Below are 16,915 nucleotides of genomic sequence, written 5' to 3'. Positions count from 1 at the left end.
GCGGGGTCACAATGGGGGATGAATTTTTATAGATAGAGAAAATCTTTAAAAGTCTTCTTCTCAAAATTATTAGGCCAGGAAAGCCCAAATTTGAGTGGAAGCATCCCCAGATCGTATAGATTCAAGTTTGTTTAAATAATAGTCCAGGGGTAGGGTGAGGCCACAATGGGGGATGAATTTTTACTTAGGAATATATAGAGAAAATCTTTAAAAATCTTCTTTTTAAAGAATTTTTGGCCAGAAAGGGTTTAAACTTGTGTAGAGGCATCCTCGGATAGTGTAAATTCAAGTTTGCAAAATCACAGTCCCTAGTGGTAGGGCGGGACCGTGATGGCGGTTTGAATTTTTACACAGGAATATGAAGAGAAAATCTTAAAACTATTCTTGGAAAGTGTTCGGTTCAAAACTCAGTACTTAGTGTGAAAGCAAAGGTTATGCAGATTTAAGTCTGATGAAACCATGATTCCCTAGAGAAAAATGGGGCCATGAAATGGGGGGAGGGGGGGGTATATAGGAATAGAGACAAATCTTCTTACAGGTACAACAACAAAAGGGGCTTGGTATTTACCAAAAAATAAGAGGTTGATAAAAATTGGCAGATTTTCAATTTTTTTTAGCAAGATCTACTGTACTCAGTTGTCAAGATATTTTGATACTGTAATGCTAATTTGATCAGAATTAAGGCAATTTTTGCTCAGGTGAGCGATGTGGCCCCTGGGCCTCTTGTTTTAATTAGAGCAGCATTAGGCTGGACTTTTAGAATGGATATTGTCTCTAACATGATCTGAAGAAAATGAAACATGTATGCGGTGTTCTTAAAATTCGTGATTACTGTACATTTCTACGCATGTGTTGTACTTCATAGTCGTAATACTGGTATTAATTAGTCATATTAAAGACCAAAGTTAGAAAATACTGATACTCTTACCAAAATGTATCTTTGAATCTAAGATTCAAATTTTGGTCAGTCACTCAAATTGCACATGTAAAATTTTACAAGTATATAGAAACTATATATAGTCATAATTGCATAATATATATTGAGTATTATGAGGTGATAATTTCGGTTGGGGCGTGGTTAAATCCAATAAAGCCTAGATAGATTTGCCCACGCTCCGATCGAAATTATTATACCTCATAATATTCAAAGAATGAATCCTTATTACTTATATTTAAATTATTTCAAATGTTAACTTCAGTTAAAACAACATTATTTAAAAATCACTATTTTTTATGTACATGTAGCAAATGCTATGAATTACTACGCGGCGCAGCCAATACCGTTTTTAGCTCACCGAGACGAAGTCAAGGGGAGCTTATGCTATACCCTCGGCGTCGGCGTTGGCGTTGGCGTCCAGACCTGGTTAAAGTTTTTGTTGCAGGTCCTGTATCTAAGTTATTACTTGTCCTATCTTCACCAAACTTGCATAGATGATGCATGTGGACCTACCTATGGACTTGAAAGACTTGGATCCATGCTGAATCTGGGTCCTAAATTTCAGATGCTGGAGGAGGTTAAGGAGCAGGTTAAAGTTTTTGTTGCAGGTGCCCTTTGATAGCAATATCTAAGTAACTGCTGGTCCTAACTTCACCAAACTTGCATGGATGGTGTGTCATATGATACTGATGCACCAGACAGGCTTGAATGCTGAATCTGAGCTATGGGTTTCGGATGCTGGTGAGGTTAAGGTTTTTAGAGCTGGTTAAAGTTTTTGTTGCAGGTGCCCTCTGATGATTATATCTTAGCTACTACTGGTCTTACCTTCACCAAACTTGCATGGTTGGTGCGTCTTATGATACTGATGCACCTGACAGGTTTGAATGCTGAATCTGAGCCATAAGTTTCGGATGCTGGATGAGGTTTAGTTTTTTGGAACAGGTCAAATGTTTTATAGATAATAGCTTGCATATATAGTTGATTAAATTATATTATAAATGAAATGCAGATGTAGCTTCAGATGCAGAGCCTGATCTCCATTATCAAAGATGCTAAAAAAATCTTCTACCTCACTCAAACCTGCTTGATAGATAGATGTTTTTGTTGTTCAATGATATAACATGATTCCTATGATAAAATATTGTATGATATGATACACTATTGCTTTATATGAAACAATATGATATCATATGTTATAATGGAAAAAGTTATATGATACAATATGATATTGTATCAATTTTTTTTAAAATTTTATGATATGAAATTGTATCATGATATTGTTATGTAAAGTATAGTATATAATGATACAATATTGTATGATATGATATTTTATTATTTATTTATTATATATCACATGATATTGTTACATAAGATATTGTAATATAGAATATTGTATCTTATGATACGATATTGTATATTATATAATATTATATCATACGATATTGTATAATATGATATTGGTTTCTATAATATAGTATTATATCACATGAAATTGTCTTATATGATATTGTTATATTATATAACATCGTGTCATACAATGTTGTATAATATGATATTGGATTATATCATATATGATAATATCACATGAAATTGTATCATATGATATTGTAATTTTTATCATTGTATCCTATGATACAATTTGTATAATATAATATTGTCTTATATAATATTTTACTATATCACATGATATTGTATCAATTGATATAATACAATGTTGTATCAAATTATACTGTATCATATGATACAATATCATATTACAGGCACGTAGCACCAGGGGGGGGGGCCTGCCCCCCCCCCCCCTACTTTTTCTCGCAGCAACAAATTTTGTAAAATTTACATATAAAAAATGGAATTTTCATGGAGTTGGCCCCCCCCCCCCCCCACTTTTTTGGGAGTATGTAAAAAATTGATATGAAAATAAGGAAATGAGGAGTGAAATTGAAGTTATATAGTACGCTATCCCCCCCCCCCCCCCCCTCCACGGATTAGGATTTTGAAGATTTTGGGAAACTTAAAATTCCCCCTTTTTATATATATATATTTTTGCTTGTCAAGATTTTTTGGATGAGTCTGCCCCCCCCCCCCCACTTTCAAAAACGATTCTACGTGCCTGTATTATGTATCAAATATGATACATTATCATACAATACAATATCATACTATATAATACAATATAATATCATTTGTTTTTATATTATGATGTATTATGTGATATGATATTGTATTATATAATACTAAATTGTATTACATATTATGGTATTGTATTATGTCATAAAATACAATTATTCATAACACAATACAATGTCATTTCATATGTTACAATATCATATCTCATCGTTGTTTATTACAGTACTTTATTGTATTATATGATATAAATTATAAGTATGATAGGATGCAATATTGTATTTTATATTATTGTATTGATAAACATTGTATCTTATAATACCGTATGAAATGAACATATAATTATCATACATTTTTTTAACCGATGATATATGATATTGTGTCAAAACAGTATCCATGAATATCCAAGATCATAAAGTATGATTTTCATATAATATGATAAAGGTGGTCTCATAAAGGTGATGCCTCATAAAAGTGATGCCTCGTCTCGGTGAGCTTAGTAATCTGTGATTACATATGTTTCGGCCGGTTATGCTATAAGACACGCCCATTTTGTGTCACTCATGTTTTATGAAGTTATTTGATTTTAGGGTTCAAAATTGATTCATAATGTTATCAAAGACAAAGTCCGTTGAAAATGTAAATGTACATGTATAAGCACTATAAGATATTTCGAAAAAAGCGTCTACTGCTGTCTACCTTTTTCACTGGGCCACAGAAGGTGTTCTGCGGAAAATCTTACGTGTACTAGTATATATATACGATGATAAAGAACATTATAGATATCTTTTATTTTCACGGTGCTTGGCAAAATCTGTGTAAATTGTTGTATTAAAATGTTAAATTCTCTATGTTGTAAACTACAACAAAGAGATCAATTAACTGTTAAACATGGGCCGTTTGTTTTTAATAATTAACCTACTTATATAAAAAGGAATAACCGTCAAACTTTTTTCCGATAGCGATTCATCTTCGCTAGCCAAGTGTCCGATTCGTTTTTCTCATCGCCCAATAACGAATCGGACACTTGGCTAGCGAAGATGATACCTGTTATTTAGTTCATTTTTTTAAATCACAGTTTCCAGTCCTAAACACCAACACATTCATGCATTGATTCGCTTGATTTCTCCACAAAAATTAGTTTGATTTCGGTTGACAGCTTTATTATAAAAGATCACGGTGGTTGGATTTGGAGACCAGTTTTAGTAAAAGGTTTTCATAATTTGATGTTCAACGCTTCTAGAAAAGGGAATCGTAGATCTATATTTAGTGTTATATGTTTTATCACAGTACGATATTCATCATATGATTCAGTCTTTGAATACTTATCCGTTTTAGTCTTAGAAAAAAATAATGTATATTATTGTTTTTACTTGTACATATCTTTCGATTTGAAACTCTTCGATATTTAAGATTTTTTTCTTCAAAATTACAAACGAAATTTATATGAACGAATTAACAGTATACTGAAAAGCGACCAACACAAAAGAGTTCCACAACAACGTAAACAACTTGCCAGCACTTGTTTTGTTATCATATGGGAGATAAAATCGGGATATTTCAGCATGCGTATTATAGCAAAGGTAATTTTGTAGTTATAAGAATACAGCCCAAGCTTATACAAAGAGCTCATCTTTTAAAAATAGTACATTTTTGTTTGGAATCTGGTAGGAGGGTCATTTCGAATTTACTCTATAGAGTTATCCATACCGCATTTATTTAAAACTAACTGATTTAGATGAAATGTAAATATTTTGAATGTTGTAATCAATTTATTCAACATATATTGATTTACAGACGCAAACAGACTCAAATTGAAGACACCGACACCTGATTGACAATGACCTCAAAATTACGAGGACCCAAACAGTAAGTCTTAATTGTGACATGCAAAATCAATGTTCATGTATTCTTAACTGGTCAGCTAAAATACCACCTTGTTGGGAAAGAGAAGCATAAAAGAAAAAAAAAGAACAACTTTGGTGTGTATAATAGTGTTTTGAAAAGCACATCATATAAATGCATGAACATTAATTGGTTTAGCTACTGCAAAGACTTTATTTATAGTCTGTCCCAAGATATTTTTGCCGCATATTTTCTTAAATTATTCAATATTTATAAATACCTCTTGGTTCAGACGATGTTCATTCAATAGTATGAAAAAATCCCAAGATTTCCCCTTTGAAACGCCCCCTCTAGCTTGTCGGGTATCAGTACACGGCTAAAAATAAAAAGTCTACGAGGTTTTTCCATTGCCAAGGAGATGAAGACGCCCGGATGATAACGTTGAAAAATTGCGCGAGGGGTCCCGAGTATTTCCGAATGGAAAAAAGATGTCAACATTCCCCATTATAAATCTCCGTAGGAAATCTGTTTTTGTTCCTGTGAATTTTTTCGAGGGAAAAATGATAATGTGTGAATGAAGTTATCTTGTGAATTTTCCCTTCCATCGATTTTAATTGCACTTCAGTCACAGGTATGTGTATTTTTATTAAAAATCGTTCAAATATGCAGCAAAAATATCTTGGGACAGACTATAATGGTGGTACACACTTTTTAAAAGAGGTAATGTGCTTTATTAATTTGAAAAGTTTTGTTTGTAAATTAATTGACCATGTTTTTGGTTCTTTATTGTTTATAAGATGGGCCATATAGGGTTCATTTAATTAGTGTTAAATCCATTTTGTCAAAAATATGTTATCATTACTTTCTAATAGTCAATTGAATATTCATCCATCCTACTTGAATACAATAATAAAAAGTTCTCATTAGATTTCTTGTTGTGAGTTGTGCCTAGCTGCCACAAATAATATCAATTTTTTTTATACAGTTTACAGTTGCTACAAAAAGAAAGTAAGAAGCTGCATGGTGACGTAGAAGATCTTGAAAATGCATTGATTCTTCACCAAAGGTTTCAAGAAGTGGATGAAAACAGTGTTAGGGGAATTCTAAGGTTAATAGATATAATTTAGCAAACAGTATTAATTATCAACATAATTACTTTAAGAAATCACTAATTTCAAAATACATGTTTGACATGTTCAAAATTTGTCATTATATATACAAAGACATAGAAATAAAACTAAGAAGTTCAAATAGAAGGACGTATTGGAACTATGAAAATGGTGTTATGATTGAATTAGGAACTAAGTTTCATTAAAAAAAAACAAGACTAACGTACAATAAAAACAATTTTATTGTCTCATAGAAAGGAAATTGGTGGATCAAGATGGGAGCATGGCGGTGCTGGAAAGCTGAACAGCTATAGAGGGGTGAAGGATCTAAACAGAGAAAACTCAGAACAGAAGAGAACTGTGTCCCAGAATCCAAAAAGAGATCAAAGAAATGGAGCCCAGCTGAAAGGAAACAGTAATAAAAACTTAACTGTTGACAGTAAACAGCTAGGCTTTACGTATAATGTCAGTGATAAAGCATCAGAAGATACATCTCAAGTAAGTGGAAGAAAGAGAAGAGAGAAGGAGTGTGCTCCAACTGATGAAGGAGACAAGAGAAAGAAGCAGGAGAGGGGAGGGAAGGAGGTACCCATTACTATGGACACCTTCACAGTGGATAAAGTGTCTGACATGAAAGCTAAAGTGTTGGAGAAGGTCAGTTCTAAAGTCATATGGAGAAAGAAAAATTCTGATATTAAGGATATAAGTGCAGAGAGTGAAACTAAATCAGGTGGTGTACAAAATGAAACAAAGTCAAAATCAGCTGTGAAAAAGGAAGAAGCTAGTGAATTGAGAGTACCAACAAGTGATTCTAGCAAAGAGGACAGAAGCAAAACTGTGAAAAGAAAGGAATTGATGGCCCAGAAGGGCAATGTTAAACCTTCCAGGGAGTTGTATAAAGAGACCAAGAAAGAATCCCCAAAACAAACTAATAGAATCGATCCTGAATTGTTTAGCAAGAACTTAACATCTTTATCAGAAGTCTCCAAGGTTCATGATGGTGAAGTAACATCGAAAAACTCTCATTCTTCATATTCTAGTCAAAGTTTACAAAAGGAGTTGCTTTCAAAACCGAAAGACAATAGTCCTAGTCCAACAAGAGTGAAATGTGACCCTAGTGTTTACATGTGGTTAAGGAGACTGGCTCTTTTGGAGGAAGAAAAATACATTGATATGTTTGCAAGAAATGAAATAGATCTAAGTATATTAATTACATTGGATGAAAAACAACTTGAAAAAATGGGAGTTCTGGCCTTAGGAGCAATGAAAAAACTTTTAACAGGAATAGAGGAACTCAAACAAAAGAAGGAAATGCAGCCAGTTCATCAAGATGAAAATTCCGTTAGTGGTAAATCTAGTCCAAAGACTAGAAATGCAGAAAAAATGTGTCCAACTACATCAGCTTCTGTAAAAAGCAAAAGTGAAATAAAGTCACCAAAGACTCCAGAGAGTTCAAGAATGAAAGACTCTTCATCTCCATTCTCAATTTCGTCAACAGGAGATGAAAAACCAAAAGATCGTACATTCACAAAGCCTAGTGGCTCTGTAAAAAGATCCAACAGCATATCACATACATATTCAAAAATGGAGGCCGGCCAGAATTTTGGCAGTGAATCTCAAAGAAATTCAAGGAAATTGGATAGAAATAGCTCAGCTAGACCAAGAGATAGTTCACTGACCAGAGGCAAACCCAGTAAAGGGGTCCTGTTAGCTGAGAGGCCACAGAGTAGCAAAGCGAGGAGCAGGAAACAAAAATCTGGACCAAATCTTCCTAGGGCAAACTCAGCAAAGTCTGCAGATGTTACAAACAAAAAGGCAACAGAACTGGTCAACAAAAAGGCAGAAGAAGGTAAGAAACCTGTAATCTCTCCCTGTCTTTAGTTTAAGAAGATTTGCTGATAAATCTTAATATATGGTTGAGTAGCATTATAACATGTAATGTATTAATAGTATGATTTATATGTTTTAAATTGTGGTAGATAGATGTGAATTTACCAGTACTCAGCAATTTTGTGTCACCTCAATAGTTAATATGGAAAAATTTGTTTTGTCTGATAAGATAGGATAAATTATAGAATCCTTTTTTAAAATACAAGAAATGAGCCTCTTTTTTACTTGAATTATCAGGCATCAAAGCAGCACTAAAGAGAAGCAAAATCAGACAGGAGCCATCAGAGGAGAGATTGTTAAAGGAACAAAACAAATATAACAGGGATGAAATGGCAGCAAGGCATATAGAGAGAGAAAAGAAAAAGGTTAAAATTCTGTTGTGAATGAAAAGATTTTTGTGTTTTTATAACGAGAGAGAGAGAGAGAGAGGGAGAGAGAGGAAGAGAGAGAGAGAGAGAGAGAGAGAGAGAGAGAGAGAGAGAGAGAGAGAGAGAGAGAGAGAGAGAGAGAACTGAGGTTTTAATGTTACTTTAATTTTAATTCAATGATGGCAGAGAGAGGAATCATTGGAAAGAATGCAACAAGAGGAGGAAGAAGCAAGACAGAAAGAAATGGACACTACAGAGGAAGAGGAAGACTCTTTGGAGGATCTAGTCAAGGTCATCAACTATGGCAACACAGCCAGGCCAACCGAAGGTGAGTAAAACCATTAATGTCATTCTCAGTTCTGAGTGAAAACTTTTTGAATGATGGAACTCAAGGAATGTCTGTTGTGAATTTTAGCTGATGGGGAGATTCCTTTGAGTTCTTCACCTCAGAAACGACCCCTGTATCGACCCAACCCCTCCAAACCGCCACTTAGACAAAGTATGGCTGCTCCAATCAGTTCCAGCTACCTCCATCAGGAAAACCAAGGTTTGTGTAATACATGTAGTAGAGTAAAATTGTAAAATTCTCTTTTGAATTTGCTAACATTACAACTATATGAAAAAATGAATAGCGTTATCATGAGTGGTTTGATTTTATTTCAGGTTTTAGTTCCAATAGAAATATGTCCAGTCGACATTCCTACAGCTCCAGAACAAACACCGTCAAAGACATTGAAAAACAGGTATTAAACTTTAAGACTTTTATTTCTATTCAGGCAGGAATCTTGTGAAAGTGGGTCGATGTACATACTTGTCTGTATATGTCACTGCTATCTACACCAATTTAACACTGCTATGTGTCATTAATATTGTCACTCCTGTCATTCATAACAATGTGACAGTACTTTAAAAGAACTGTAGAGATCACTTACAAAGTACCACTCTCGCTCAAGAGTCTTACATACATGTACTTATGTTGAAGTATTTTTTATTCTTGACAATATGTTTAGCCTGCTTACTGGCAAAGTATTCATGGGTTAGTCACAAATCTATAGTTTAATTCATATGCAATGCATGTATTTAAAAAAAAAAGTAAAAACTATTTATCAATGATGCAATTATGGTATGCATCTATTTGCAGTATGTTTGTTTAAAAACAGTCAAAATTGTTGGTTTTTAACAAATTTCCTTATATTATTATGTAAATAGATAAACACACTGACAAAGAAAGCTATGGCAGGGGACACAGTCACAATGGACCTGGTGAAAGATCTCCAGAAACGCTTAGAGGAGCTAGAAACTCAGATCAAGAGCCCACCAGATAACTCAGTTGCTGGAAATCGAAGGTCAAAGAGCAGATATGTAGGTCAAGGAGATGCAAACCTTCCATTCAGTGACTTAGAGGGAGGTCAGAGGTCAAGGAAAATGACAGGGTCAGGGTCACAGAAAAAAGGAGGAGATTTTGAGGAATTAAAACAGGAGAGGAAACAACACCGCAGCGAGCTTCGGCAACTTCAGTCCGAACTGAGCAGAATTCGACACAATGACCCAATTCGCTCTGTTGAGATCAGTATAAAGGATTTAGATTATGATGAGTCGGGTAATTTCTAACATTATATCTCAGACAGCGTAAATACCTTGTAGTTATATTTTAGGCGTACCCGGTAGTTTCTTTCTAAAAATTTTTTATAAGCAAGGTACCAATAACATATACATGTATCATAAATGATAAGTGCAGCAAAAATGATACAGATTTTTTATACTCATGTAAACTATATTTGATATCAGCAGAATATATATGTGATATTTTGCATACTTTTAATCTAAAAATTAATATGATGTTTGATTTACATTGATTTTTATAGATGTGATGGGAGAGGGGTCGTTTTCCACAGTCTACCATGGTCTGTATCAGGGATCAGATGTGGCAATCAAACAGTTGAGAGTGCCTCTCTGCCCACAGGACTACAACTACTTCGCTGCAGAGGTATCTGTTAAAGACAATACTTAATAACATGGGTTGAACTGATATTCATGCGTGGAGAAGAAAGTTGATACTTGTCACTAAGATGTTTGTGGTTTTAGTTGGAAATTTATATATGGTTGGGGTATTATGCCTCACATAAAATCATGTCACTGAATAAATAAAACCGCTTAAAGAGTTTTGCAAATTCTTATCTGTTTAAAAGTAGATACATAAAAACTATCAAATACATTTTTTGGTAATCAGATTCTGTCAAGATCACCAGTCAATGAAACAAGATACCACATTGTGGTTTTCCCGACTTCCTGTGTCATTTAATGAGAGTGTGTATATCTGACAGTGCATAATTTGACACTCTGTAGGTGAACCTGTTAAAAGACCTTCGACATCCCCGTGTGGTGCTACTGATGGGGGTCTGCACCACTGAGCGGCTCCCTCTGATGGTGCTGGAGTACATGGCCAATGGAACACTACACCAGAGGCTGCATGACACTAGCAGGTACAGGTACTTGTATGGCACTTCTCTGGCATAAAAATGAGTGTATCTTGATACAGGTCTGACCTATGCAAAATGTAATACACCACTTATACCTATATTACTGTAATTCTTAATAAACTTGCTCTAGTGTAATGACTTTCCATCAGTGTCAAAGAGATAACTTAGTGCATTTTATATATTTGCAGCCCAGCCCTAGATCATGCAGAGTTCTTCAGATATGCTCATGACATTGCTCTGGGTATGAATTATCTTCACCAACACAAACCAGCAGTCTTACATTTAGACTTGAAATCAATGAATGTCTTACTGTGCGGGGACAACAGAGCAAAGATAGCCGATTTTGGATTTTCAAAATTCAGGTTTATATTTTTAAAATTTTATACTTGTATACCTCAATTACCATATGTGAAAATGAAGAAAAACTCTGCCGTAAACTATTTTCTTATTATGTCTTTAAATCAAGGAAAATCAGGGATGGTTTTATTCTTGTGGAAGTATTGTACATCCTTGTATATGCTATTTGTAGACATGATGCAGACCTGAAGGCCAGTAGAGCCTCTAAGTGTAAACCTGTTCAGGGCTCCCCCTGCTGGATGGCACCAGAACTACTAGAAACAGGGGACATAACTACAAAGGCAGATGTCTACAGCTTTGCTATTGTTCTGTGGGAAATGTTAACCAAGAAACAGCCATTCGAAAATTGTTCAGTCTATCAGGTTTGTAGAATAATCATCTAATTACGGAGCCTCAAAATCCAAATTGGAAAGATTCTTTTACTGTGTCTATTACAATCCCTCTTTTAAAGTCAATGGACAAACATGATAAAAGACCAAAAATATACCGTAGTTGCATGATGTGAATTATGTGAGGTGGATGATACATCACAAAGTATGTGACTGATATGTCATAAAGATTAAAAGTTGATTTTAAATTGTTTCAAAAAGGACATAAGATATTAATTGATGTATTTCTAAGGTGTTGGAGAAAATAAGGACAAACAAACGACCAGAGATTCCAGAGTCCTGTCCAGACCAGTTGTCTAGCTTCATCAAACAGTGCTGGGATCCCCTACCCACCAGGAGACCTCCATTCAGGGTAAGGCACAAATCTTCATGACACAGGGATAGAAAAAAATTGTAGATTTTATGTCAAAATTACATTTGTACTTCATGTTCAAGATATCCAAACTGTTCGTTGTTTCTTTACTTTTAATTCCAGAAATGTAATCCTTGAAAATTTGAATTGCAAGTTGATATGTACATTAGATGCTTCTTGTTTTGCCTAAGAATTTTTATTTCAGAGTAGTCTTAAAACTGTTAGATTGAGTTTTTGAACCAGACAATAATAATTTTAAGAAATTTAAATTTCAGGATATTTTGATCAAACTGGACCACATGACCTTTCCCCCTGATTGGCAGGCTCTCTTTAAGGAGGCGGGAATTCCTCCTGTGGCCCTAGAAGATGTCCAATCAGCACGCACCATTATCAGTCTAGTCAGCAACACGTTGGATACAGAAAATGTACGCACACTTGTTCAGGACATCAGAATGTCACATGACAGTCATGTGCCCCCAACAGAGTCCCTGACCCTGTGTATTCCTGAAGACCCCACCCCCCGTCCAAGGTCCAGTCTGGATTCTGACTCTTCATGCGATAGTCTTTCACTTTCCAATGGTTTCACAAACGAAAAATTAGAGCTTTCATCTTCAAGTCCAAATCAAGCACCTGTTGTGAGCAGCAGTGTGGATTTAAGTTTAAATTTGAAGGCTTTGAACAGCGAGAGGTCACCTATAATTCCTGATGCAAAGAAATCCATGGAAATCGATGAAAGCAATAACTCAAAGTCACCAAAAGAAAAATCATCAAGCACATCTAACTGTCAGAAACACACAAAAACTGAGCAGCAAAATGTAACAAGCCAACAGCAGCAAATCACGACAGATGAGCAGAAGTCCAGTACACAGAGATCTAGTGTTACTAGGTTGTCACTAGATGCAGAAACTTTAAACAAGCAGAAACAAAAACTGAAAACCTCCAATGATTTTGAAACTGCCAGAAAAGAATCTCCCAAAGTGCAGAAAAGCCAAGAAAGAAATGCATCTGTTACAGAAGAGAGTTCTTCCAAAACCCCCAAACCCACTCCTAGATCATCAAAAGGTGTTCCACATGTATCACTGCAAGATGAACTAAAGCTTCGATTTAGTAGTGAAGTGCCCCTGAAATCAAATAGTGAACCATTAATAAAGGAAAATAAAATGATTCCTGCTTCACCAGGAAAAGACAGTGGTTTACCTCCGACTCGTCAGTCCAAAGAAACTGTGCCTGCTCAAACTTCTAACTCCATCATGGAAAACATAGACTCAGGAGAGGAGAAGAAGAAGGATAGATCTGAGGATATTGAGGACATTCCTGAGGATATTGAAGACATCCCTGAGGAGATTGAGGAGGAAGATGACATAGATGTGGATAGTTTGGATGAAATGCCACTTCGAGACAGTCTGGAATCAGAGAATGGTGGTCTATTGAAGAATCAATCCAATTCCTTCAAAGTGGTCACAGATGCAACCACCAGAGAGAATGTTAGAAGAAGCAAAAATGGGTCCATCCTTGATGAACTTAATTCCAAGTTTTATGATGCAAAGAATGTGAAAGTAATAGGGCAACAGACAGGTTCTCTTTTGTCTTTAGGAACCGCCAGACAAAGTATTGAGGCATGGGTGGATGAAAAAGATAGAATGGACAGTGCTAGAAGTGACCGCTCCAGGAAAAGAACCCCTCCCTCACAGATGATGCCTCCCCCAATACTGATCCCAGAAAACCCACCCCCTCCACCTCCCCCTCCCCCTCCTCCTCCCCCACCTTTTTCAAGCCAAAGTCTTCAAGGGCCACCAACTTCAATACAGACTGGATTTTCAGTCGTCTCCCCTTCACAATCTTCTTTGAAAACCTTGGCTCTTCCTTCTGCCTCCCCACGGCGCAAACAGCCAATAAAATCTGAGGCAGAGTTGAGGACTAAATTTAGCTCTGAAAATACAGGGTTTATGTTGAAGTCAGTAGAGCTGCGCGAACGAAAGGAACTTCTAGTCCCAACAGATGAACCTCATCCCTATCAACTGAAGGATCTAAGTCAAGTCAGCAAAGGAACCATTTCCTCCATAGCAGACATTCTGAAACAGGTATGATCTATAATAATCATGAGCGAAATAATGTGAATACCAGTATTCAGTGCTATCATACATGCAACTGAGCTTACTGGTTAATTGATTCCAACATTAAGAGTTTAATTTGGGGGGGGGGGGGGGGGGGACAAAATTGAATAAAGAAATGACAAGAGCAACTTCATTATACCAGTACTTGTATTACATGTATATTATATGCATAATTTTTTGCCTTTATATTTTTTAGGCTGTGTCAAGCAGGCGGATGGCTATGAAAGAAGATATGCATAGCCCCACCCACTCTGTTGCCAGTAGTTGGTCATTTGTAGATGATTGACAGCATCATGAAGACACTCCCCTGTTTATGTTTTTGCTAGTCTGTCTTACATTTATTCTCATATATGTACCACAATGTATTCCTTTCAGTCTACCTGCTAAAGAGAGGCAAAAGCATTCATCCTTGATCTTCTAAGTTTAAATTATATTAAAAACCTTGTCTGTTCCTCTGTCCAGCTTTTTAAATAATACTCGTAAATCGTAAATATTTGTAGTGGCTCAGTTTTCGTGGAATTTTATCTGCAACCCTAATCCACTTATTTCAGTCTCAATTGATTTTAAAATTTGATCTGTTTTCATTATTTATGAAAGTGAGTCCACCAAACTATGTGCCCAGAATAAAAACTGTACCCCCCCCCCCCTCAAACAAATTCAAATAAATTCACAGTAGATTAGTTCTCCATTAATAAATCTCTATTACACTGATATAATTCAGCACATATCAGGCAGGCAATGTCAGTCTACAATTTGCAGGCATATCTCCTAATTTTATCTATTGATACATATATTTGAGGACAACACTCATAACTAATTTTATTAACTCATGCCAAAAGAATTTTTTACCCTACTTTAGCTCTTCATATACACATTAGTCTGATCAAAGCATTCATGCATTCATTTTCTCAAAATCCTTTCAAACTGACTGTTAGATTACTAGCTAGTTTCAGTGTCAAGATCAAAGTCCTCAGACACCTTGACCTTCAGTTTTATTTGGTTGTGAATCTCAATAACATGCCATTAAGGCATTAGTTCATGTCATTGTTAACGCACTTATGTTATTGTATCAAGTTGGACATTCCAAAACCTTTTGAACATACACAAGTGATTTACACTGACAACATCTAATTTGTTTGTAATGATATGGCAGTTACATGTATAGGTAAAAAGTTACAGAGTGCTGAAGGTAATATATTGTCTACACAAAATAATGTGATTCAAGCAACGAACAATCGTTTTCAATTTAGTGCTAATAAAATCATGTTGTATGTGTACATGTACCGTATATGTTGCCATGCAAGTGTTCTGTGTGTTGTCAAATTTTTTGTCACATTCCAATCTTTACATGCTATTACATGTATTTTAAAGTATTTATGTTGTGCAGTGTCATAATGTCTTAAATTGTCACCATTTTCATACACATTACTTTAATTAAGGTATTGTGATGTTATTTTTTATACTTGTGTCATGAAGTGCAAGAATCACTTTTTTTTTTTAATTTTTGGGGGGTTTTAGCACAATTTTTGTTTGTTTTGGTTGAAGAACACTTAGAACTGCAGTTTACATGTATGTATGAATTATATAAATACATGTAGTTACAGAGTTTAAATTAAGATTATTTCAAGCATAAAACATTAATAACACTTAATATGTTAATAGATAGATATATTTTTGTTGTAAAGAATCAGGTAGTCCATTTAAAACAAAAACAATCTATATAGAAAATTAAATATATTTACTTAAACATTTATTATAATATATTTACATGTAGTAAATATAGTAGAGATACATGTAAGTAATATAATTATCTACCTACGTTATTTAACTATTTACTTACGGTAGTTTACTTGGTTCTGCTTGAGGCCTCAACATGTATTATCTAAATTGAAAATTTTTAGAAGAGATTAGATTGAAATTTGATTTATGCTGCGACCAGTAGCTCCTTTATTTCAAATATAAAACTTGTAAAAGAGTAAAAATCTTGCCATTGCAAGCCAATGCTGACCATTCCATCAATTTTAAAGGCATAAAGAGCTGATCAACTTTCTTAAATAGCAAATAAATAGCAAAGAGGGGCCATTCTTTGAGAACAAATATATAAATAATATTAATATAATATATAAAATAATTTAGCATCCGTCCATGTTAGCCAATTTTAGCTCAGGGTTATATATTTGCATTGTTATCAGTTATCAATGACTGTATGTCCCTTGTTGTAATGTAATAATCTATGCATTGTATAGACTGCAGCAAACATTGTAATTAATTTGATAGGTACAAGTTCTATTAAATGTATTGTCAAATTTGGTAACTGCATGTTTACTGTGAAAATATCACTTTTACCTCTACAAAAAAAGTCAAGACTGTTAAATTGTTATTTTACTTAATAGTTATATAATTTGTTTTGTCTTTGTTAAAAGAAAAAAGAATATTGCCTCATATCATAATGTATGCATGGAAGAGATCGATCAGCTAAACAATATTCCTACAAAATAATTTCACTAAATATTTCCAATAAATGTTAATACGATTCATCTCAAAACATCCTTTATTTAGGATATGTCATTCAGCCCACAAAGTTGAATTATGATATTTTTGTTTTAACAGTATATTATATTGATAGACATACATGTACAATGTATTACCATTTTAGAAAACATTTAGTTAGTTTGAGTAAAGTAAATCATTTGTAAATTTAAATCAAACATCTAGCTTTTAAATAGTATATGTTTTTAGAAGTTTATTTTATTTACATAATTTTAACAGCTAGAAAATTTTAAAATAATACCTTAATGTAATATACATGTACATGTATGTATATGCCAATCTCAAGTTTTATCTACTTTTCTTAACTAAAACAGCAATTATATACAATTTTTGTGTTAATTCACCTGCACATTTTTAAATTGAGTTTCTCTTTTCTTCAAATACACTGTGATACATTGTA

General features: G+C 34.4%; 1 protein-coding gene across 1 annotated transcript; it reads left to right on the top strand.

Annotated features, from left to right (window-relative positions):
- The first annotated feature begins 4,452 nt into the window (after positions 1-4,452).
- LOC109620016 (uncharacterized) lies at positions 4,453-15,460 on the top strand. Its single transcript, XM_020071497.3, has 16 exons — positions 4,453-4,644; positions 4,859-4,930; positions 5,892-6,014; positions 6,270-7,864; positions 8,143-8,270; positions 8,460-8,601; positions 8,689-8,820; positions 8,937-9,016; positions 9,483-9,873; positions 10,139-10,260; positions 10,620-10,756; positions 10,942-11,115; positions 11,283-11,472; positions 11,732-11,851; positions 12,127-13,932; positions 14,162-15,460. The coding sequence occupies exons 2-16, from the start codon at positions 4,902-4,904 to the stop codon at positions 14,249-14,251; spliced, it is 5,259 nt and encodes a 1,752-aa protein (XP_019927056.3). The 5' UTR covers positions 4,453-4,644; positions 4,859-4,901; the 3' UTR covers positions 14,252-15,460.
- The last annotated feature ends 1,455 nt before the right edge of the window (positions 15,461-16,915 follow it).

The sequence above is a fragment of the Magallana gigas genome, chromosome 2, assembly GCF_963853765.1.
Source record: "Magallana gigas chromosome 2, xbMagGiga1.1, whole genome shotgun sequence".
In the NCBI taxonomy this organism is placed as follows: domain Eukaryota; kingdom Metazoa; phylum Mollusca; class Bivalvia; order Ostreida; family Ostreidae; genus Magallana; species Magallana gigas.
The sequence above is the reverse complement of the archived record's forward strand: the minus strand, read 5'-3'. Positions and strand labels throughout refer to the sequence as shown.

Bases quoted from the DNA above. Each gene is read 5' to 3' on its own strand.
- LOC109620016 (XM_020071497.3), top strand. From the start codon at position 4,902: ATGACCTCAAAATTACGAGGACCCAAACA. The intron at 9,017-9,482 runs GTATTAAACTTT...TTATGTAAATAG, and splicing joins TCAAAGACATTGAAAAACAG to ATAAACACACTGACAAAGAA. The intron at 10,261-10,619 runs GTATCTGTTAAA...GACACTCTGTAG, and splicing joins ACAACTACTTCGCTGCAGAG to GTGAACCTGTTAAAAGACCT.